General features: G+C 30.9%; 2 protein-coding genes across 2 annotated transcripts; one reads left to right on the top strand and one right to left on the bottom strand.

Annotated features, from left to right (window-relative positions):
• The first annotated feature begins 689 nt into the window (after positions 1-689).
• Positions 690-1536, top strand: TpnC25D (Troponin C at 25D). The gene is made up of 3 exons (XM_065500551.1): positions 690-830; positions 962-1379; positions 1449-1536. Exons 1-3 carry the CDS (start codon positions 828-830, stop codon positions 1475-1477), a joined length of 450 nt encoding a protein of 149 aa, XP_065356623.1. The 5' UTR covers positions 690-827; the 3' UTR covers positions 1478-1536.
• A 4978-nt stretch (positions 1537-6514) lies between these two features.
• LOC135952134 (ethanolaminephosphotransferase 1) lies at positions 6515-18812 on the bottom strand. The gene is made up of 9 exons (XM_065501938.1): positions 18651-18812; positions 11861-11929; positions 11606-11789; positions 11282-11538; positions 11060-11217; positions 10707-10887; positions 10434-10643; positions 10331-10372; positions 6515-6809 (listed from the first exon to the last, which is right to left on the bottom strand). Exons 1-9 carry the CDS (start codon positions 18705-18707, stop codon positions 6753-6755), a joined length of 1215 nt encoding a protein of 404 aa, XP_065358010.1. The 5' UTR covers positions 18708-18812; the 3' UTR covers positions 6515-6752.
• Between the last annotated feature and the right edge of the window lie 6983 nt (positions 18813-25795).

Here is a 25795-nt window from a genome sequence, read left to right as displayed (position 1 = left end):
AATTATATTGTGGAAATTACAAACGGAATGACAAACTTATATATACCCTTCTCACGAAGGTGAAGGGTATAAAAATTATTTATTGTTGCTCCAATTATATTTTACCTTCCCTTGACGGTATATTTACTCCTGCATTAATAATTTCTTTATGAATTGTTGTCTACAACAACAACAAAAACGCAACAACAACAAATCTCGGAATACTACCAGCTCGAGAATTAAGCAAAATGAACATCTACATTTGTTTGTTGTTGCAATATTTGATCTTTGATGCCGCTGATGATGTTGATTCTATGATGAAGAACAGTTAGAACTTTTTTTGCTTTAAAAACACACAAATAAATTTAGGAAAAAAAAAATAAGAATTCCAATGTGATCACTTCTAAGTACCACCAAAATGTACTATATAGTATGTGTTAATAATAAAAACGATTCACGATGATGGCGAATAATGGAAAAAATTGCTAATGCAAGGGGTGGGTGGATGTGCCAGTTGTGTGATTGTATGTGAATCGATGTTGCTTATGATGATGATGAGATACTAAAGGAATGAATGTGTTTTAGAGAGGTCGGTAGGTAAATTGCAATCAACGAGAAATTCCACTACTTGAAACGAAACACAATTAACAGAAACCAAAATGTAATATTATAAATATTCAAATTTTATGTTTTAGTTTATTAATGAAACTCAACCGCAGTGGAAGTGGTGTTAAAAAAAGCCCAAAAAAAACTAAAACAAAAAAATTGTGGTGAAAAGTGGTGAAGTTAAACGGGTTTAAAATTTCCAGTTGAAAAAAAAAGTTTTTAATTTAAAAAACAAAAAAAAAATGGTAAAATAATCAAATAAATAAATTTATGTATATAAATTTTAATGATTTAAAAAAAAGAATATTTAAAATGATTTAATAGAATTATATAACAAATTTCAATAAAAAGTGTTTGCTAAATATTTGAATATTAGGAGGATGATGAGAAAATGGATATAATGCGCAAAGCATTCCAAATGTTCGACACCCAAAAATCAGGTTTTATTGAATGCCTGCGCCTCAAGACCATACTCAACAGCATGGGTCAAATGTTCGAAGAAAGCGAGCTGCAAGAACTCATCGATGAAAATGATCCCGAGGATACGGGCAAGGTAAATTTCGATGGCTTCTGTAATATAGCTGCCCATTTCCTGGAGGAGGAAGATGCCGAGGCCATACAAAAGGAATTGAAAGAGGCCTTTCGCCTGTACGATCGTGAGGGCAATGGTTATATTACAACCTCTACACTCAAAGAAATTTTAGCTGCCTTAGACGATAAACTGTCGTCAAGTGATTTGGATGGTATTATTGCGGAAATTGATACGGACGGTTCGGGCACTGTGGATTTTGATGGTAGTTTTTGAAATATTTGAAAAATTCATTGTTATTTTAATATATTTATTTTAAATGTTTCTTTTATAGAATTTATGGAAATGATGACTGGCGATTAATTTTTTAAAAAAAAAACATTTTCGAAAAGAAAACAAATAAATTTTCATTGAAAACCAAATTTCATTAACAAGTTTTTATTTGTTTCTTTTTTAAGTTATATGCTAATTTATGTACAAATAAATTATTTTAATTGTTAAATAAACAATACATAATTTATTTTGTGGATCTAAAAACAGAAAAAAAAGAATAACAACAATTAATTTACGTTTTCAAACACAAAAATGTGATGTTTTTGTTTTAAATCATTAAGATTTTGGCTAATTTTTTTGTCTAAATTTACCCCCTAAGAATTAAGTAATTTATGAATTTTATAATGATTTCACAGTAAATAATCTATAGATATAAATTTACTCACAAATATGTTGAAATACTCTCATACAAATGTATAAACAAGTAGGTGGGTCGGTTTGAGAATTTTATGAAAATTTTATAAAATTATTACATAAGGGAATTTGCTATTTAATGGAATTCAGTAGAATTGTTGCGATTTATATTTAAATTATTTCTAAGGAATTTTATATCGATAACATATTGTTTAAAGTGATTTTCGGGAGGAGCACTTACACAGCAGTTCTAACCAATTTCGAATCCAATATTTTTATTTAAAACAATTAAGAGAGCTATATTCGGCTGTGCAGAATCTTATATACCCGTCACCAAATTATAAATATTATGAATATTTTTTTTTTAATTTTTTTTTCCAATTTGTTTTTAATTTTTTTTAAAAAAGTTTTTTCCATTTTATTTAATTTATTATAAAAAAAAATAAAAAAAAATTTGGAAAAAGAATTTATGAGAAAAAATAATTTTGTTGGTGAAAAAAAATTAGGGTTAAAAAATAATTTTCCCGATTTTGACCCATTGTATGTCCAACTTACTATAACCTTATATACATCGTTGCAATGGACTTTGAAATATCTATCATTAGATATCCATATCGTCTATATTAATAGGGCAAAAATCGAGGTTGTCAAGGTTTTTTCCTTATATCTCAGCCATTTATAGGCCGATTTTGTCGATTTTAAAAAGCAACCGAGCCGGAAGAATTACCGATATATTGATGTTTGAATCATGTATGTAAGTTATTAGGGGGCTACGAAAATTGATTTCGACATATCGATTTCGCTATCTATAACGATCCAGAATATATATACAGTGGTTTACAAAACAATGGAAACTTTTCCAAATATTTCATATGTAGCATATGTTCTGAAAAAAGGGAACAAAATTAAAAATATTCACTATTTCGCTACTGACAAAACAATGGAAACTTTAAACTTCTGCAAGAAAGAAGTGTAAAACGAAAATAATATTTAAAAGAACGATGTAAAAAGCATCCTTTACAGTTATTTTATTTTTAAATTCTGGTAATTTTTCACAATTTCTTTTTCTAAGTTTTTCGCATAATTGCTTTTTTTCAAAGTTAACGAAAATGGCTAAAGTTAAGATTTGTGACGACTTAAAAAATAAAATAATTAACGATTTTAAAGCTGGTTTTAAACAAAAAAGTATCTGTGACAAATATTCAATAAATAAATCAGCAGTTTCAAAAATTATAAAGAAATTTCGTGAGACCGGTTCTGTAGAAACTCAATATTTAGGTGGAAGACCTCCTAAGACTACTCCTAGAGTTCAACAAATTCCCAAAAATAACTCCTTGAGAGGTTGTTAATAGCCTAAAATTAGAAATAAGTACCCGAACAATTAGTCGCAAGGCAAATGAGGCTGGTCTTGGTTGCTATCGTCCTGTGAAAAACCACTCATTTCTAAAAAGAACCGTTCTGCTCGTCTACAATTTGCCAGGGATCATTTAAACTGGTCGATACAGAAATGGAATACTGTCCTCTTTTCCGACGAATCCAAATACAATTTAAGAGGGGAGAACATTTGTAAGACGACCAAAGGGAAAAAGATTAGATCCAAAGTACACAAATAAGACTGTAAAGTTTGGCGGTGACAATATTATGGTATGGGGATATTTTTCAGGGTAAGGTATGGGCCCAATTCATATTATAAAAGATACCATGACAGGTATAGGATACAGAACCATATTAAACGATGTTATGTATCCATACGCTGAGGAAAATATGCCCCTAGTTTGGAGATTCCAACACGACAACGACCCGAAACACACCTCTAGGGTTGTAACCGAGTGGTTACAATCCAACGAGGTACGTGTTTTGAAGTGGCCTGCCCAATCGCCAGATCTCAATCCCATAGAAAATATATGGGAAATTGTAGATCGTAAAATAAGGACTCAAAATTACACCAGGAAGGAAGATTTATCGGAGGCGGTTATAAGGGAATGGCAAAATATTTCAAAGGAGACCATTGACTCTTTAATTGGTTCAATGCATCGTCGATATATAGAAGTTATAAAAAATAAGGGATATCCAACAAAATGTTGAGTTATTGCAAAGTTTAGACCATATTTGTTAAAATAATACCTAAGTTTCCATTGTTTTGTCAATGCCGTAATAAAGAAATCTTTTAATTTTGTTTTCTAATTTTTAGAATTTAATTATGTCCTTTGTTTTTTGTTAAATTAAGTTAATAAAAGTATACAAATAAAATACTACAAAAATGTTAAAATTTTTTAAAAAATTATTTCAGATTTTAGGCCACTAATGAAATATTTGGAAAAGTTTCCATTGTTTTTTCAACAACTGTATGTCACAAATGAAAAATGTAAAAATTACAAAAGGAATGACATTCAATGACATTATTCAACAAATTTTTTTAGTGGAACGAATTTTTTTGAATAAAAAATTTCGAAATAAGGGCTCTGACAAATTTCGGAACCAAAATTTTTATTGATTAAACAAATTTTTTCAGTGAGAAAACACCTAAATGTTTACATTTTTAATTCTTTTGGCCTCTAGATGGGTGAAGATATCGAAAATGTAGTCAATATGAGCAGTCAATTCTGAAAATGAATATTTTTTTTATCGCTTTTGATTTCTATATGGGTGAAAATAGCTTAAATATTGCCTTCTATTAAACTATATTCTCTCATGATAGTTGTCTACTTTCAGACAATGTTGACGAAAAAGTTTTAATCTATTGGCAATAAGGTATGTTTACGACCAGATGACAGACAAAATCTTGAAAGTTGTCTTCTGCTATAGAAGGTCCTAAATGCTGTCGTTTATTAAAATCTATCGAAAGCACAACACTCTCGAAAGTTGGTGAAAAAATTAAGGAATAATGGCTTTGGACAATTTTGGAACCAACATTTTTATTTTAAAAACAATTTTAATGATTAAACGAATTTTTTCAGTGAATCAAATTTTTTGAAAAAAAATAAAAAATTAAATTGAAAAATATTTTTCCCGAATTTGGCCAACTATCGACCCAAAATTCTAAGATGTAGTTAGGCCTTGTAATACCTTTCAATTTATATATTGGGTGTATGACTTAAAAATGCGGGATTTTTTTCAAAGTATGACTTTTTCCCTTCTTTCTGACAATATATGGATTCCAACTAGAGTTTTTCACGGGAATTCCGCAAAATTTTCAATCCTGAAATCCCGGGAAATTGTGCGAGAATTCCCGGGAATTATTTTCCTTAGTTTTATTTGATGTTTTTGATGAAGAAGTTTCATACAATAACAAAGATTTAACCCAGATAGACCAATAACAAGTTCATTATTCAAAATATTCCAAAATTTCAAATGTTCACGCCTGTCACAGAGTTCAATTCCAGTACAACAAATATGTTTGGAATTGAATTTTGTTTAATACATATTATTGAGTTTTCTTCAAATTTTAATTAACATCTTTACTTAATTTTTGATTTAATAAGCAAAACATTTCCAATTCAAAATTAAAAAAAAATTTAAATATTTATTTTTTGCGAATTAACAGAATTAATTGGAATCTAATGAAGGTAGAAGAATATCGAATGTAAATTAAAGCTATTCAAATGACAAATGGTGACAGGTTTGTATATAACCAAAATTAGAAATCGTGTCAGATTATATCTTTATGTTTTAATGGATTTTTTTATTTGTTTGAATTTTATTGGATTTTTAACTAAGTCTACATTCTTAAAATTGAATAATTTGTTCTAGGCGGGAATACCTGGGATCCCGGGATCCCGGGAAATTTCAAAATCAATCCCGATTTCCCGGGAAAAGAAAAATTATAATTCCGAGTTACAATAACTGCTCATCTTTTGAGGCCAAGATCAATCAAAAGCCAATATTGGATAATCTGTTCCAAAGTGATGTCCAAAGCGTATCTGAGTGAGAGCATTCTGCATCGATCGATACAAATAGTATCCAGTCGGGGCAAGTTCTATATAAAGGTTTTGAATTATTTCGACTATTGTCATGATGGAATATTACATTTTCAAGTCTGGCCGCATATTCAGGTCGTTTTTCGGCCAATGCGCTTCAAACGAATCTGTTACGTTCGGTTTCATGTGAAGGTCCGCGTAAATTTCAGCAGCTCATAATAGATATGAGCGCTGAAATTTTGCCTTTTGCTCCCACCAAATATTAGACTTTGGTGTCATTCGGCTGGTTGCCGAGCTTCACATACGATCTCATACGCTTCGGGTTATCGTAATGGATCCATTTTTCATCGCAAGTAATGATTTAGTACAAAAATGGGTTTTTTTTATAGCTACCCAATTTACCCAATTTCCCTGTTTTTGGATGAATTCTGCTGCTTGCAAACGTTTTGATTGAGTAGCTCCCAATGATTTTGCAAGCTCTTGTTGAGTTTGGCAACAATCTTCATGGAGTAATGATTCCAATTCTTGGTTCTCCTCTTCCTTGGTGATACTTCAGATTCTTCCATGTCATGTTGAATAACCAATAGATGCCAAAATATTGATACCATAGAGAAACTAGAAAAAAACTCAAACAAAAAATTTACATAAAATATTCACACAAGTGTTGTTTTTGTTTTCACATAGTTTTTTTTACTAATACATTCTCACCACTTAGGTTTCTGACAACTGAGTTAGGTCTTTGACAGGAGAGTTCCCGATATATGTGTATTTATCTATGATTGATACTTCCAAACAATTTAATTTATTTTCAAAATATTTATTCAATTAATCTGTCAAGATCACTTTTTATATTTAAAAACAAAAAGTTTCTTTTCCAAAAGAAATATGATAACAATTCCTTATTTTTCTATTTAATAGAAGTTATTTTGCTTAAAAACTATTATTTGGTTGATGGTTTTAATTTAAAATCTTACAACTAAATTGTTAAATTAAAATAAATTTGTTCCAAAAGGTTTTAGTTGGCATTAATTTCATTAAACAGTTCCATTAGGCAATTGCAGTTCCTGATCCGCAGGTGTTTGAGGTTTGATCTATTTTCAAGAAGATTATATTGAAATTAGTTAATATTGGATGAAAACTCGAATAATAAACCCATTAAACATGCTATAATATGATGGACAGAGAAATAATTTTTTTTTTAATTTATAATTAAAAATCCAATTATGAAAATTAATGACCCGTTCAATTTATTATAGTAATTGTTTATATATTTATATTTAGAATTTTAGTAACTCAAATGCTTTAATTAAATTATAATCATATTTCTTAAATTTATTTATACAATACTTTTATAATTAATTGTTTTCTAAAACTAGTTTATATTAATATATTGTTTTTATTAAACTTAAAATAAATTAGCATTGAAACGAATTCATTTTGAATTTTATAAAAACAGTTAGTAATTCAATAAATATCAGCTATATGCAATTAATTCTAGTCATGCTTTGAAAGTTCTTGGATTTCTTATACAAATTCAAGTTGGATTCTGTATTTCCGAGTAAAAGGAGAGTAAGCTATTTCTATCCGGCAAATAGTACAAAATATTAGAGGCTTGAGTAAAATTTTTGGCAATAATTTGTTCAATATTTAAAAAACTATTTCAAATAAAGATGTGCGAGAAAATCTTAAATATTGTATTTGGACCACTCTCTTATAACAAACTGAGGTCTCAAGTTCCTCTCAAACTCGGTTAACGCGTTTCCTCTTTAGGAGAAAAATTGAGTGACAAAGTTTTTTTGTAACGTTTTTGGCTTCTAGATCAGTGATGTTCAAAAATAAAAATGAAGATGTATTGGTGAGAGAGCTACCCAGCAAACATAATGTCAAACACTTAAAATAATAACAAAGTGAAGAAAGTTTAGATTTAGAATTTTTGTCAAATAAAACCAATTTATTAAATGAATGTAATTTAAATTTTAAGGAAATGAAAAAATATACATTGTAAGTCCGAAATTCTCTTAAATTTTGTATTTATTTTTGACTTTGTTTTATTGTGTTCAATTGTAATTGACACGCGTGTGTTTGCTATGCTTCAAACAAAAACAACCAACAACAATGCTTAATAAATTTCTGAAAAAAAATACGATAGTCCGTCACATGTGTTTTCTTCGCATTCTCAGCGATGATTGAACAAAAGTTTTTAAAAGAGCATAACAAATGTGTGTAAATTTTTCAAACAATTGTTGTATGGCGTGAACATCACTGTTCTAGATCAGGGAAGCGCAAAAGAGAAATTGTAGTTTGTGTGCATGTATGGGTTAAAAATAAAAAATCCGCAACAACATCAAGCAACAGAATGAAATATTTGTATTTTTACGATCTATTGTTTGCAACTAAATGAGTTATTTGTATTTTTTTACGCTCTTGCTGTCTGTTTTGTTTACTGTCGGGTTGTGTACGTGTAAATTCACGAAAATGTTCGTAATCTCAACAATATGAACGCCTACCAATGTTCTAGATGGTTGGAAAAGATCGTTCTCTATTGATGACAACATGAGCGATAACAGCCGAAATGTTAATATTTTTAATGATTTTGGCCTCTATTTTGAAGAAAACACGAGAAAATAAAGACCGAAAATATGCTAAATATTGTTTTCGGTTAAACTACGAGGACCTCTTGCCTGAAAGGGCAACACTGCTCCCCGCTCCTGTTAACAGGCATCTCAGTTGACTCCTGTCAAAATTTGAACAAGCTGCGTCATTTATCAATTTAATGGTAAAAAAGTGGTTTACTGAAGTATGTTGTGGCCGTAAAAGCACGGAAGGTGCCGAACGTTCTGGACAACCAGTAGAGTTCTTTATAACCGAAACAAAGCCTCACATGGCTCAGTGGTTTCTCTAGTATATGAGAAAGCTTTCCGCAAGCGCAATCGTATAATTACTTCGCAGGAGTGTTTGGCGTTTTTCAACCACAATATGGACGAGTTTTTGCGCTGTTTCATAACCGATGACAAAACGAGGATCCACAAACCAATTTTTTTAAAAAAATTAAAGCATTTGGCTAAGAAAAAAGCTTTTTATGTCAAACTTCCAACCCAATCTGTTCATTGGTAGATGACAGCAACATTTGCCATTTATATTCATTCAGTTATAGAACAAGCCTGTCGGATATTGAAGTATTGAGGCAAAACATGAATGATTCCCTTAATCGGGACCTCGTGACAATCTCTGAATGGAGTCAAGCGAATAGGGTCGTTTTCAACGCTCATAAGACGTTCAGTGCTGCATGTTGATACAAAAACGAACGACAGACCATGTCGCTTCATCTGTATTTAGGGCTGGTGTAAATATTGTGTAATCAGACGCTCTTGATTTTCTGAGCATGAGAATACAATGTGATGGCCGCTGGTTTAAATACATTTTTCAAGTGTCGAAAGAAGCATTGAAGTGTATCGGTTTTCTGAAACGGTGTGGGAATTTCTTCAATCCATCTGATCTCCTCACTATTTACATTTATATGTCCGCCCGAAAATTGAATACAACTCCCATGTATGGGCCTCAAAGTCTATTTCGGAGCATTCAGGAGTGGGCTGCGTTTCACAATGGAATGTGTTCTGATGAAATTAGGGAACTTGTTCCTGATACCCTCAGATTTTTACGTAATACACGTTTTTCATCAAGAACACATCGGTTCTTGGTCGGTCTTTAGTCCGTCATTTTCAATGTAGGCAAGGTCAAATCGAGAAGGCCACAAACTCTACTCCCTCTTTCCTCTCTTCCATAACCTATTTTCCTAGTTCCAACAGTTCCAATGATCGAATTAATGACTTCGCCTCCGATTCCCAATTTATTTATTCTTTTGTGTGGAGTTTGAAATTCAAAATCATTTTCTCACTGTTGAGAAAATCATATTGTATAAATTTGCCTTGTTGAGGATATTGCATTGTTCTGCGCCCGTCGTTACGCCACGCCCTGACGATCGGAGGGCGGACATGATCAGCTTGGCACATGCTCACAAAATTCGCCAATATAAGTAAAAAAGATTTTCAAGCATTTTTTGTCGTGATTTAGAATCCAAACTTAAATTTATACTTATCACAGCATTCAACAATTACAATGTAAAATGGAATATTTTGTTTTGACTAGGGTTAATGTTTGTTTTACATTGTTAACTTTACGACTTAAAATTAAATTTAGTACAAAAAACATTTGGCTTCGTTGTATAGACTTAAAACTAACAATCAAACCAGCAAACACCAATCAATTATAAACTCAAACTTAACTTAGAATCTTTAAATTGATAAGGAAAAGAGTTTCCTTAATTGTGGAGCAATTTGAGATCAAATCAAAGTGTTTGCTGGCATAGATCACATAAACAATAATCTCACAAAACATTAAAAGGGTGTGACATTAATATCATCAAGGTATTTAAAATACTGGCTAATTTTTTTTCTGGAAAGACACCCTGTAATACAAGTTAAATATTTAAACATAAAAAGGAGACAAGGACATAGTTTTGTTTATAATTTAAAGGTTAGTAGTTAAAAATTCCCATAACGAACTTTAAACATGCTTTGAAACCCTGTTAATTTTCCCGTTTGAGATCTCTTACTTTAAAGCAGCGTATTTTAAAATGACAACACATTTCACGGACCTGAAATTTGAAAACAAATTAGTCTTTTGAAAGTTAAATTATATATGTTCATTGAACTCACCACTCCCTGGCCATAGTGCAAATGGGCTATTGTCACAAATATCGTTAGAGCCTGCATAACCCATCTTTCATAATCGGCTTCGATTTCTCCACCCAATAGCTGTTCATACCAGGGGAAACAACTAACTAAAACTGTGGCCACCAGAGGCCACATTAATATATTGAAACCATCACAGCGGGTATCGGACATTTGAGCCACAATTAAACGGCACTAAAGGGTTCAAAATTGTTATATTTTAAAAATTGTGGTAAAACTAATATTGTGTATATTTACCGCTATATTTGAGAATAATGTGCCGAATAATATGAACATAGTTCTGGCTTCTAATTCTAAAATGTGATTACGTGAGAATAATACCCAAATGGTGGTGAATAGAAACAGCCAAAGGAAGGCAAACATGGGGCGAACAGCATCTAGGAAAGGTCGCATTTTACCCGTTTTATTTTTATAGGACCTGAAGGAAATTGAATTAACAAATGAAAAATTAGATTCTTTTGCTTTATTATCATTAAATTTGATTAAAAATATAAAAAAAATAATCAGAAATAGATTCGAATCTCTCTTTAAATGATATCTCTCATTATGGTATTTTATCTGTGATAAGTTTGAATCGTCGTTTTACTTACATGTAGATATTTTTAATTATAATAGGATGACTGGTAAAAATACCCGAACCAATTAAAGTGAATTCAAACAAATTGGCCATAGATAAGTTGAAAAATGTGCGATATCTCCAAATGCCAGGTCCCACTAAAGTTGTTAAAAACAACGTCAAACTAACGCCCTAGAAAAAGGAAGATACAAATTAAGTTTATTCCGAATTATATAAGATTAACAAAAAAACTTACCCACATGGTGAAATCATAACCCCAGGGTAAAAACATGACACCCGTATTATACTTCTCCACATGCGTCAAATAGAAATTCAAAAACACATTCCATATCACGAAAAACATGCGCAAAGGTGGTAAATCCTCTGTACCGAACAAGGAAAACATATAAATAGGTATCAAAACGGCAGAATATGAATCTAAACCATGATCGAAAAGTTCACCCAAAGGACCACTAGTGCCCGTACGTCTGGCCTGCTTGCCATCCATGCCATCTAATTAATTTAATAAAAACTTGTTAAATTATATTCATGATAGAAATATTATAATATTGTAATTTACCTAAATTATAATACAGTAATATATTTAAGGCCGCCACTGACCACACCCAACCAGGCACGGGATTTACTGTTTGATTTGCCGCTTCAAAATTCCAATCAAAATACGCTAATAATAAAAAGTTTATAACTGTCATAAGGAAACCAACAAATGTCAGTATATTGGGTGCTAACCATCGGGGAAGGTACTGTAATGAGGGGTTAATTTCGGGTTAAAATTTAATTTCTCTTATTAATGTGGGGGAATATTAATACTTGCCTCTACACATTTATTCCAAAATGGATGCATAACATACACACTGAGGTAACTAGTGTCTATGCTGCTGTACTGAAATGAAATAAAATAAAACAAATAAATATATATTAGTACTTATAAAGGAGGAAACTAGATTTTTAATAATTGTTTAAAGAGTGAGTCAAAAATAATATATACGCACTATTAAAGCCAAAACTTAATAATATGTCAGGTATCAACTTTTTTAAATCATTAATTTTTAACTGTTATTTCGATGAAAATGGTCACCGAAAGAAAATGCAATATGGACTTTCAAAAACATAGCAAAAGATCTGAAGGTTCATCGTCACATTGTTTCCAAAGCCATTAAACAGTATAAGGAAGACTTGAAAATTAAAAGGAAACATTGATCAGTTAGAAAACAGATATTTGTAAGACAAAAGAAATCGAACACAACTTCGAAAAGCGCCGAGCACTTCTATTAGAAAAGCAGCTCGTAAAGTTAAATGCTCTGACTATTTTGTGCAAAGAGATAAAGCTATTGCTAGGTTGAAGTCGTATAAAGTTCAGAATGATCCAGATCGCAATGCGGTACAGAACTTAGAAGCAAAAGAAGAGCGAACAAATTGTGGTAAAGTATTAAAATAAACTTATGTACTGGCTTATTTTTTTTCTTCTTGGACCAGCATTCTGGGGATGACCCCTACTCATGCAAAGCATTATGTTGGAACTAGGAAAATAGGTTATGGGAGGGAGGAAAGAGGGAGTAGTGTTTGTGGAAATTCGATTTGAACATTGAAAATGACAGGAAACACTTCAGCGGAAAGTTTGTTCCACATACGTACTGTACGGCTAAAGAACGAAGTTGTATTCCATTTTCGGACGGATATAAGTGGTGTAAATAGTGAGGAGATCAGATGGAGTGAAGTAATTCCTACGCCGTTTCAAAAATACGAGACAGTTGGATGTTTCTTTCGACACTTGAAAAATATGTTTATATCAGCGGACATCACATTGTATTCTCAAGCCCAGAATATTTACAATATTTACACCAGCCTTAAATACAGATGAAGCGACATGGTCTGTCGTTCGTTTATATGTCAACATGCAACACTGAGTCTAGCGTCCCTATTCGCATGACCTCATTTAGAGATTGTCAGAAGATCCCATTCATGTTTTCCTCATTGTCCCAATGTCCAACAAGCTTGGTCTAGAACTGAATGAATATGAATGGCAAATGTTGCTGTCATCTGCCAAAGAACAGATAGGGTTGGAAGTTTGACGTAGAAGGTGTTTTAGACAGATAAGAAATAGAGTAGGACAAAGAATATTTGAATAAATTTACGTATTTTTGAGAATTTTTATATTGAACGGTTTAAAAATGTTTGTAAATTTTGTTATAAACTTAAGTCAGATTGAAATTACAGTTATCATAAAAATACCGTTACCTAAAAAAGCCAAATTGCAGTTACCAAAATAAACCAAATTAGCGTTAACAGTTCCCAATCGGTAGCCAAACTTGCTTTTAACATTTGATTAACGTTTTAGTCGCCGAAAACAAGACAATACAACCAGCCGTCGCGACGCCTCTGTTATTTAACGCCGCTTCACCTGACCGTTCGACTCTGATATTGTTTGTTTACGAACGAAGGAAATTGTAAAAGGAAAGAAAAATAACAAAAATAAGTCGCGAATTCTTTAATTCGTTTTATTAAAATTATTAATTAGTGATTAATCATGTGTTTAACTAATAAATATTATTTAAAAGTGGTATTAATGTACATAATTTATAAAAAACATAAATAGTGAAAGGATATTATTATCATAATAATAAACGTGAAATAATTTTTGAATAAATAAAACTAGTGAAAACAAGTGTTTTGAATAATTTAAACAAAAATTCATCATAAATTTGATTAATAAAATTAATTTATTTCGAGATTGATTGGTAAGTGGAAGTTAAATTCAGTAAATTAATAATAAATGATGAGGGCAAGAGGCAAGAAACTATTTCATCATATCAACCGCCATTTTGAAATATTTTACCAAAAGTGGTAAGGGTACAAGGATACAATAGGTATAAGTTTGTTATACCGTTTGTAATTTCCGCATTTTTCATTTGCGACCCCATAATATGTATATATTCCGGATCGTTATAGATAGTGGAGTCCGCCTGTCTGTATGTTGAAATCAACTTTCCGAAGACCCCAAATAGTAATTCTTGATACATCAATATATCCGCTATAGTCCAACTGATATTGCTATTGAAAATCTCGAATATCGGACCTCAAATGACTGAGACAAACTACCTCGATTGGAATTGCGTCTTGAGTAGCTCCAAATGATTTTACAAGCATCTGTAGAGTTTGAAAACAATCATCATGGAGTTATGCCTCTAATTCATGGCCTTCAAAATTTGTTGGTTGGTCGATCTTTGTCTACCACACAAACCATCTATCGTACGTTGAAACCGATGGAACAAATCACCATAAGTTTCGGTGAGCGAAACTTTTTTTAAATTAAAGAAATAAAGCAAATCTTCCCGCATATGACGCTTTGTTGGCAACAAATTTTACATTTTCGAAAAAAAACGTTGTTGTATAACTAAGTGAGAATGAATGACAAATATGTACCCTTCACAATGACAGTAATTAAAGACAAAAAGCGCAGTTAAAAGATGCGCCATCTGCTGTGAATCCCACATTTTTAGGTTATACAGCCAATAATATCTACAAATCGGAACCGATTTGACTGAACTAAAACTTAGGTTTTCTCAAACTCTTCTTACAGTTTTCTTTCATTTGTCTTTGCCGCCACTCAAGTAAAGTTTGCCTTTAAATGTTTAGTAAGTTCATTTTATATTACAAAATATATAAATTTTGCGATTAAACCCCCTGATTGTCATTCAAAAACTAATTAAATTGTTTGTTTAAATATGTATAAGAAAATAGCAAATTTACAATACTATACAAAGTGGCCTTAGCCTTAAAGGGTTAATTTCTATTCACACAATTTGGATTTGTTTGTATTTAGCACAAACTGTGATAACGATGAAACCCACTAAGCCTACGCCTTATCATTCTCACTTTGCACGCACTAATCGTGTACTCGTAATATAAATATTTAAATAAATTTAATGTTCGCACATACTTATTTATATACGATTACATATAGTATCATCAGTTTTATTAATTTATTTAATAAAAACAGAAAGAACTGAATCAAATAATTGAAATCTTCATTGAGAAAGATGTTGGTTGGTTGCGCGAAAAATAAGACCAAGAAGAAATTATATCAGCATTTCACGTGGTCAATGACACTTGTTTTGTATATTTATTTTTTTTATTTCGTAAATATTTAAATTGGGAGGAGGGGGAAATGATTCTTAAGAGCGACAACAATAATAAAACAAAAACAACTTTTTTTTTTTCAAATAATCTTTAATCTAAAACTTTGTGAATGATTCAAGCTGTTATCGGGTAACCAGCTAATAAAAAAAATGGGTTTGAGCTTTTGCTCAGCGGATCTTTGAATATATAAAAAGTTGTTGGGGTTTTTTTAAAAAGTACAAATAAGCATCATCATTATCATTTCAATTTAATTTGTCAAATATAATAGCAAGAGTGAAAGGCCAAAAATGCAATTTGAATATATTTTTGATAGCTAAACTAAAAATTGATATGCAACAATTTGCACAATCATAAATATCTAAATATTTTATTTTAGCGCTAATCTTATCTTTAATAAATATAGATCAAAGTTGTCGAAATATTCGGTAAAATAAATGTGACCACTAAAAACTTTAAACAGTTGAATAATTCACATTTGCAACTACACCCCTTTTCTATGTCTATAATTTCTCTTCCACGTGGCAAGGACCGTAATACATAAAGGAATTTCCAATAAGAGCGGGTTAAAGAAATTTGTTATTATTTGAAAAGGAAAAGTCTGTATAAAGAGAAAAACCTATGACTATATATCGTGTCACGATTAAAGATAAATCGAAAAAGTTAATCGATTAAATCTAATCGAAGACTAAATAAAGAGCCACGATTGAAGCTAATCTTAGGCTATATAAAGAGCCACGGTTAAAGCGAATAGAAGACTATAAAAAGAGCCATGAATAAAGCTAATCAAAAATGATATAAAGAGCAACGATTAATGCTAATCCAAAACTATAAAAAATCCATGAATAAAGCTAATCCAAGACTATAAAGAGCCACAATTAAAGCCAATCGAAGACCATATAAAGAGCCACGATTAAAGCTAATCGAATACTGTATAAAGAGCTACTGTTCAAGCTAATCGAAGACTATATAAAGAGGAACGATTGAAGCTAATCGAAGACTGAATAAAGAGGAACGATTGAAGCTAATCGAAGACTAAATAAAGAGCCACGATTAAAGCTATTTTAAGACTATATGAAGAGGAACGATTGAAGCTAATCGAAGACTGAATAAAGAGGAACGATTGAAGCTAATCGAGGACTAAATAAAGAGCCACAATTAAAGCTATTTTAAGACTATATGAAGAGCCACGATTAAAGCCAATCGAAGACCATATAAAGAGCCACGATTAAAGCTAATCGAAGGCTATATAAAGAGCCACGATTAAAGCTATTTTAGACTATATAAAGAGCCACGATTAAAGCTAATCGAAGGCTATATAAAGAGCCACGATTAAAGCTATTTTAGACTATATAAAGAGCCACGATTAAAGCTAACAGAAGACCATATAATGAGCCACGATTGAAGCTAATCGAAGACAATATAAAGAGCCACGATTGAAGCTAATCGTAGACTATATAAAGTGCCACGATTAAAGCTAATCGAAGACTATACAAAGAGCTACGATTGAAGCTAATCCCAGACTATAAAAAGATCCATGAATAAAGCTAATCCAAGATGATATAAAAAGCCACGATTAATGCTAATCGAAAACTATAAAAAGAACCATAAATAAAGTTAATCCAAGACTATAAAAAGAGCCATGAATAATGCTAATCCTAGACTATAAAGAGCCACAATTAAAGCTATTCGAAGATTACATAAAGAGCCACTATAAAGCTAAGCGAAGACTATATAAAGAGTCGCGGTTAAGGCTAATCGAAGACTATAAAGAGCCACGATTAAAGCTATGCGAATACTATATAAAGAGCCACGATTAAAGCTAACTCCATGAAGATTGTTGTCAAAATCAACAAGAGCTTGCAAAATCATTGGAAGCTATTAAAGCAGCAACTTCAAAATATTTTCAATCAGCAGGATTCAACCAAAACCGGGGAAATTGGGTACCATACAAACTGAAGCCGAGAGACCTTGAAAGATGATTTTGCAAAGAAGCATTTATGTTTGAACGCTATAAAAGAAAATAAATTTAGCACTGAAGCATTACTTGCGATGAAAAATTAATGAATTACGATAGCCCGAAGCGTGAGAGATCATACGTGAAGCCCTGAAAATCAGCTGAATCCACACCAAAGCCAAATATCCACAGCAAAGCCAAATATCTAATGCTCTTTATTTGGTGAGAGCAAAAGTGTCTATTCTGAGCGGCTGAAATCTGACCAACCATCGCATGGAAATTGTACCGAACGTAACTGATTCGTTTGAAGCAAGAATTTGCCAAAAAAATGCTCAGAATATGACATGAAAGCGTAATATTCCATCATGATAACACTCGACCACATGTGGCAATATCTGTTAGAAACTATTTAGAATGAAGTGGTAGGGAAGTTTCGCTTCACCCGCCTTATAGTCCAGACCTTGCCCCATCCGACTACTACTTGTTTTGATCGATCCAGAACGCTTTGTCTGGGATACGCTTCACTTCAGAACAGAGTATCCCAAATTGGTTTTATTTGTTCTTGGCCTCAAAAGATGAGCAGTTCTTTTGGATCGGAATCCATATGTTGCCAGAAATATGGGAAAAGGTCATAGCTAACAATGACCAATACTTTTAATAAATTAATCTTATATATAAAAAGAAATGTACATTTTGATGTCACCACAAACTGCGAAAACGGGTCGACCGATTTCAACCAAAATTTCAGGGTACGTTGGGGATGGTCTGTAGATGGTTTATGTGAAGTTTTCACGAAATCGGCATCGTAGTTCCGGAGATATGGCATTCTTCTGTACGAGTGTTAGTAACTGAACTCCTCCGTAACGGCTGAGCCGATTTCGATGAAATTTTTTGTGTGTGTTTGAGTTTGTCCCTGGATGGTTTAGATTCACAATTGACCTATATAGGTACAATGGGCGTGGCACCTCCCATACAAAATAAAAATTTATTATTGCATATCTGAAGAACTATTATAGTGGCAGTCTTCAAACTTTGTATGAGCTATGGCAGAACAACGTTTGCCGGGACAGCTAGTATTCTATAAAATAAAAGCTACAATTTTGAAAAAAGTCATATACCAAATAGATAATTTAAAACTATATAAAGCTCCACTATTACAGCTAATCCAAGACTATAGAGAAAGCCACGATTAAAGCTAGTTTAAAATCCTAATCCAAGATAAAATGTATCTTACATCTGTTGATATATAAGTCAATATTACTGAAATATCTTACATCTATTGCAAACCTGCTGCTTTTGTTCTGTCGTACCCTGATAACTAAAAGAAATTTGCCAGAAATTAATGTTCATAATCAAATTGTTTTACAATATTGATTTCTTGTCTTATTTGTTTACTTTCCAATTTAATTACCCCATCGTAAACTAATTGTTGCTACCATATATTGTAATTAAATTAGAAAATACAAACTAAGTTTTGTTAGTTTCTTTTGCAAATTTATTATTGACTTACCTTGTACTTTTCAAAGCCCTTCAAATGGGCTTCTGTTAAATATTTGATGCCCAACATTTTGTTGTTGTTGTTGCTGCTGTTGTTATTGTTGTTCTAATTTGAAATGTAACACTCACTGTCCGCCGGTTTTTTGTTTTCGTATATATTTTTTTTTGAGTTCTGTAATTGTTAAATAATTATTCAATTATTGTACGAGTACGTTTATTTTTTTCTTAGTTTATTCTATTAGTTTTATGACTGTGTACTTTACACACTGTCTGACGACTGATACAACTGCTAAACACAAACTAAATTAGTTGTACACGCAAAAATACATCTTGCACAGTGGTTTGATAGGGTTATTTACTTAGAATTTAAATTTATTTATAGTTTAATTAGTTTGTTTTGTATATTTATTTTCATTTTTTAAATTTATATTTTTAATAATTTTATGAACCCACTGTAATGATCTTATCATTAGAATGAGAGATTTTATATATTTCTATAATTTTATTAACAGTGTTGTATATTAAAAGTATATGATTACTCGATTTACACTTCTCGTTTCCCCCTTGTCTTTATTCATCACTTGCCATGAGTTAATAATAATAAACATTTCATTCAGATTATAGTCAGTTATTTTTAAATAATTATTAAAAAAAACATTACAATTATTTATTAATTACTGCATTTAATGGACCCTACTGGTTTTAATGGTTTTGCTATAGTACTGAAATAATTTAAACTTTTAAATATTTCAAATATTTGTTCAAATCATTGCTTTAAAACCACTTTACTTGTTTTATTATCAATTGAATTTTAGTTTTAATCAGTTATTTGATTTCGTCTATTTTGGTTATCGCCAGATTTTAAATGGGCAAAAATCACTGATTAAATATTATTCTACTACTCACTAAATATAGTCTTGGAAACATGAATACAAACATAAATTATGTACTTCCTTTAACGGCAAAGTAATGCTTGTAATTTTCTATGCTATAATAATAATGAAAATCATTGTTGATCAACCTCGACAATGTTATACCCTGTTCGGTAAATGCTTGAATTGACAATTTAGTCAACTTTCTGTGTGCTTTTGTGAAGATATGAAACTAGACGTTCTTTGGTTTAAGCAGGAAGGCGCACCATGTCCTTCAAACAATAAATGTTTTACGGTAATAATTGATATATACATCTGTTGTTAATCCTATAAAAGAAAACTGGAGTAGGGTGGGTAAAAATGTTGAAAATTTAATTTTCAAACGCGGATATCTCCTAAGCTATAAAAGATAATTGATAGCTACGATGAGGTTTTATGTTGTACTCAATAAGAAGATTCTATATATGTAATTTTTTTGAAATCGGAACACAAACGAAGAAATAGTATCATTTTTAAAATTGACCATACCCGAGGTGTCCTACTTTGGGGACCCTTGGCCCAGCTCCTGGTGGGCTTATGAGGCCCAGATTCAAAACTTAAACTCGACAACACTTCCCCTTTGAGCATGTGAAATTTCATTCGAAGTAAGGGTTTAGAAGTTACAGATTTATTTCCCTCTTTTTTTTCTCATACCACTGTTCATCGTTGCAATGGACTTTGAAATATCTATTATTAGATATCCATATTGTTCATATTAATGCTTCAGTAATCCAGATATAGATAAAAAATAGACCAAAAATCTAGGTTGTTTCCTTATATCTTAGCCATTTGTGGGCCGATTTTCCCGATAAATTAATGTATGAATCATGTATATAAGTTATTTAGAGGCTACGGAAAGTTGATTTCATCATACGGACAGACAGACATGGCTATATCGACTTCGCTCTCTAGAACTATCCAGAATATATGAAAAATGAAAAATGTGGAAATTTCAAACGTAATGACAAACTTCTATAGACCCTTGCCACTCATGGTTGAGAGGATGTGGCAGTGAACGTACATGAGATTGTCGAAAAATGCTTCCCAATGTCTCACAGTTTGGAGCGGATTTTAGACCGGAGTCATTATTTGACCACAATTCTTCGAAAATTGCACTGGTAAAGCTGTGCTCAGTATTTGACATGATAACAGAGTTATTTCTGACTAAAAGAATTATTTTCCTTAAGAAGTTTAATTTTATCAGCCTCATAGTCATAAAATAAATTTGCGGGGTATTTGAGTCATATAATATACATATTTAGTGCAGAATTTATAAATTTGTTTAATTTCATTGTAATACGAATGTCATGGATACCATTGATTTAACTTTTGAAATGTAAAAAAATACATACATTCACAATAGATGTGTTTTTTAAAGGCATAGTCATAGGGTAACATAGAGACGAGACGTAATTGTCAAAAACCTAACTCTTGCAACAACAAAATATATGCTAGTCAATGTATTTTGTTGTTGTATCAGACATATGATTTGTTGTATTTTTGTTTGACAAATCGGATTGTCTCGTCTCTATGGATAATTCTCTATGGGCATAGTTTTTCAAAACTTGAAAAAAAAAAACATTTTGACACATCGCAAACATTTGCTTACTAACGATATTTTCAAAATAAATGATGTACCTAAAGATCAGAGCATATGCTGCTTAAGATACCTTTTCTCTTTCTAAGCTTTAGAAATCTAACTTTGGAATCTAAAGGTTCTTTCCTTATTCTTGAATCGGCTTGAATGGAAAAATCGGTCCATAAATAGCGGAGTGTAACCCAAAACCTACTACTCATCTATTATTGTGAACATTTGTTGGCTATAATTGGATGATACATATTCTCAATATTATCTTGATTCAGAAGCTCTGCTGTAGGGTACAAATAATAATAATCCAATTATTACTGACAATCAGATATGGAAAATTCAGTACAATTGTAATTTTTTTTTCTGAAAATCTAAGATGATTATTTGTACATGACTTTCACCGAGGTATTTTTGTAGTTGTAAAATAAGTTCTTTAACCTCTTAGGTTAGGTTAAATTGGCTGTAACCTGATTCTTAGCCCACATGGGTCCAAGCGTAGGTACTATTGTGATACCGTGTGTCTATCGCAACATTTATCTTAAGATTCCGCATTCCGTTCTCCAGCCATCCGCGCGGATTCAGAGGGGGTGAAATAGGAATCCCCCCAAAACCGAAAAGTTTTTATATAAAAAAGGGAAACAAAGAAAAATGTAGAACAAATTTTAATTACCCCCCCCAAAAGAAAAAGGTTGTACCTGGATCCGCGCCGGCCTCAGATAGAAGGGTTTAGGGACTAGGGGCCTGTGACCATTATAAGATTCATTAAATATATTTTAAGTAGATGTATAGCAAGTCGTGTTATCTGCTTATCTATACTAGGGGCCAGATTTGTCTGATCTCCTTGCAAGTGGGTTCTGTTTTCCATTTTTCTTTGGCAAATTCCTCAGAGAGGAATGCCAACATGACGACTGAATTCGTTCATATTTAGGGTGGTCACAGTATTCGTTAGTGCGTCAGATCTTCAGTGTCCCTCAATGTCACAATGACTAGGAACCCATACAAGGCTAGCTGATGAATGTTTAAAATTAGTAGAGTCCGACCGAAACCACTTTTTTCAGGCCGAAACTAAACCGAACCTAATATTCGGCATATTAATTACAAAAATATTTTTTATTTTATTTCAGAACATGTTTCAACTCATTTGTAGATTCCCAACAGCAACCACTTTAGATTGTGTAGCCCATTAATCTTGTTTTTTCATCTTGAACTGAAACGTTTTTTTGAGGGAACAGTTTTTCTACGATGATTTGACATTTTAAAATGAAAAATAAGTTTTTGTATTCTATTAATTATATTCAAAACATGTTTCTACTTTAAAATTACATAATTGGGGGATACAAATGGTCTCCTATTAGATCGTATTGTCATAATGTCCTAAAATATTTTTTTGTTAGTTTAAACAAATTCTTGTTGTGCTGCAAACATAAAAAGTGATATTTTATGACAAACCAATAAACATAGTTGAAAAAGTCTTATTAGTTATAACCAGGGAAACCGGAAATATGCTCTAAAAAAGCGTTTTAAGCGTTTTAAATATGCAGTAAAAACTTTAAAATATGCTCTTAAAATTTAAAAATTTTGCTCTTAAAAAAACAAACTTTTACATAAACTAAAATAAGTATAACATAAAAATAAATACAACATAAAAACAATAGGAACTTAAGCTATGTAAAGGCCTCGAGAGGTATTTTTGATGACATTTTATATAAATATAAAGTCACTTCTTCAATTAAGGTTATTATTGCAATAAAATACAAAACGTTGACTTAAATTTTCAAATAAAAATCTTTGTCTATTGGATCTGAAAACATTTTTATACATAGAAAATGTTCTTTCGACATCAACTGATGTAATAGGAGCAAATTTAAAAGACAATATTTCTTTAACACTTAGAATGGTTAAGTTTGAATTAGAACTAAAAACCTGTAACACAACAGCGAAAAATCAGTAAGACAAAATTTGTTTTTGATAAAGTCAAAATATGCTATTAAACAGTAAAATATGCTCTAAAAACCCAAAAATATGACATAAATATGCACTTAAAACAAATATATGCAAAAATATGCATTTAAGGGTAAAATATGCAAAAATATGCAAATCGATGCCAAAATTCTTAAATAGTTCTGAAACGTGTAAATATCTTATCCATGTGCTCATTAGACTCACCAGAAAAAACATGCATTTGCATATTTTGGTATCCCTGGTTATAACTTTTTTGTTTGAAACCTAACAAAAATTTGTTTAAACTAAAAAAATAGTTTAGGACATTATGACAATACGATCTAATAGGAGACCATTTGAATCCCCCAAATGTTTCTTGTTTTTCCTTTATAAATTTTTCAGTATTTGAGCAAATTTTAATCGAATACTGGTATTAGTCCCTGTTTTTACTTAATCCGAAACCGGACTCGAAAAAACAGTTTTTTTCTATTTATAGTTCCATCTATCATCCAAATTCGGAAATTTAGCACATTTGCTATTAATCTAAAAATAGTACTTTTATTTATTAGAGTCCAGTACCATTTCAAAATCTAAATTTTCCATGCCTGCTAACAACTATGAATGAGGATGTAATGAAACGAATATCACCATTTTAAATATAATTAAGTTTTTTTTCATTCATTAAAAGTGTTATTAAAATAAAAACGACTACATAATTATTATGTTGAACTTGATCTTTGAACCGAAAAATAGTAGAGACACTATCTTCAAAATTATAGTAGAATACAAACAGATTAATAAATTTTTTATTTTATTATTGTTTCACTGTTAATTTGATTTATTTTTTGTTTGATCAACGTAACATAAATTGTGAATATTTGCTAAATTCTATAGTGATAACGATGTATATTTTGTTACAATCACACGTTTTGAAAAATACAAAAAGCACATAATTATTTTAAAAAGAAATTTTGAATAATCTTTAAAAGTCACATTTAAAGAGAAACGTGAAGCTTAAATCTAATAAATTTGTAAAAAATATTTTTGAATTATTCAAAATCCACCCCTAATTTAATTTAGTAAAAATTAACTCATCAAATAAACACATATATAAATATATTTTTAAACGATTTCAAATTGTCTTAGTCTCCAAGAGTGTTTTAAAAGGACAATCAACAGATATTCTACAAGAAATTAACAGTTTTTTAAAACTATTTAAGCAGTTAGAATTCACTTTATCCTATTTTACATTTCTGAATTAGTTATTTTTATTGTTATTATTATATTATTATCATTAGATCGTACTGGCTGTCTGTCTGTCTAGTGGCAAATTTATGATTACTATTTTTATTTTAAATTCTATAAATACGCATAAACATCACACAGCGAGTTGCAATGAGGAATCAACTTTGTATTGTACGTCAATTTAAATTTAATTCCACCCCAAAACAAAACACAAAAAAACCCCGTATGAATGCTACAGTACAAGAATTATTGCCGGTATTTGAAATACGTACGTGTTTACCGGCCGATTTAAGAGACTTGACTAAGTTTAAATTTACAAACAAGTAGAAGTCGTATGAATTATAAGCTTTTGCATTTAAACAAAAAAAAAATAAATAAAAATAAAAGTACTGTTATTTATGTACGCTCACACATACAGTGAAGCACTTACTGATATTAATGAAACTTGTATGAATGTATTGTATTTCCGCAAATACAACAAGTACCAGCGTCCGTTATAATGCGAGCGATTGGCGACAAGCGAAAATTGTAATTTGTGTAAGGGTTTGAAATGTTCGTGGAAGGATTTTTAATATTTCTTGATATATATAGTAGATATCAAAAATAATGTAATTTCATAATTCATTACTGTATGAATAATTCATTAATATAACGAACAATTTGTGAAATGGAATCACTTATTCTCTATTTTTTCGGAAGTTCCATTATTCATTGTTTTATTTAAAAAAAAAACTGGCGAAATTTAAAACAAATCAAAAAACGAAAGTTTCAATTTATATCAAGTACTGAAAATATTCATAGAATATTTCGTTTTCCTTTATTTTATAAAAATTATGGAGCTACACTAAAAGAAAATTCATTCAGTAAAGGAAACACCTTCGTTGATAATTCAAAAATGTCTGAATGATTCATTCATTAATTTAATGAACAATTTCAGTTGTGAAATAATTTCGCATTTTTGTTGGAAATTCCATTAAATCCATTTGAGAAAAATTTATGCAAATCATGGTATGTTTTTTATTGTGTCCCAAAATTAATGAACGATTTTACAGTTTTTTTATTTCGATTTTTAATTAAATATTTATATTTTAATCAGAAATTACACTTGATTGGGTTATGTATGGAATATCAAATCGGGCAAATGATCTTCACGGTTTTGTAACTTCATAACTCATCACTGTATGAATTATTCATTAATATAACGTACAATTTGTGAAATGAAATCACTTATTCTCCATTTTGATGGAATTTTCATTATTTATTGTTTTATTTAAATGGTTTAAGTTTTAATTTATATCAAGGACTGAAAGTGTTCAAAGAATGTTTATTTTTCCCTTACTTTTTATCGGTATTCGAAATTATGGAGCTACACTAAATGAAAATTCATTCAGTAAACGAAACGCCTTCGTTGATAAATTCAAAACTGTCTGAATGATTCATTCATTAAATTAATGAACAATATCAGTTGTGAAA

Source organism: Calliphora vicina, chromosome 2, assembly GCF_958450345.1.
Source record: "Calliphora vicina chromosome 2, idCalVici1.1, whole genome shotgun sequence".
NCBI lineage: Eukaryota > Metazoa > Arthropoda > Insecta > Diptera > Calliphoridae > Calliphora > Calliphora vicina.
This window is presented reverse-complemented; position numbering and strand designations above follow the sequence as displayed.

Coding starts and splice junctions, on each gene's coding strand:
- TpnC25D (XM_065500551.1), top strand. Junction 1,380..1,448: donor GGGCACTGTGGATTTTGATG/GTAGTTTTTGAA, acceptor TTTCTTTTATAG/AATTTATGGAAATGATGACT.
- LOC135952134 (XM_065501938.1), bottom strand. CDS start 18,707: ATGTTGGGCATCAAATATTTAACAGAAGCCCATTTGAAGGGCTTTGAA. Junction 11,790..11,860: donor TTTGGAATAAATGTGTAGAG/GCAAGTATTAAT, acceptor CCCTCATTACAG/TACCTTCCCCGATGGTTAGC. Junction 11,539..11,605: donor ATTACTGTATTATAATTTAG/GTAAATTACAAT, acceptor TAAATTAATTAG/ATGGCATGGATGGCAAGCAG.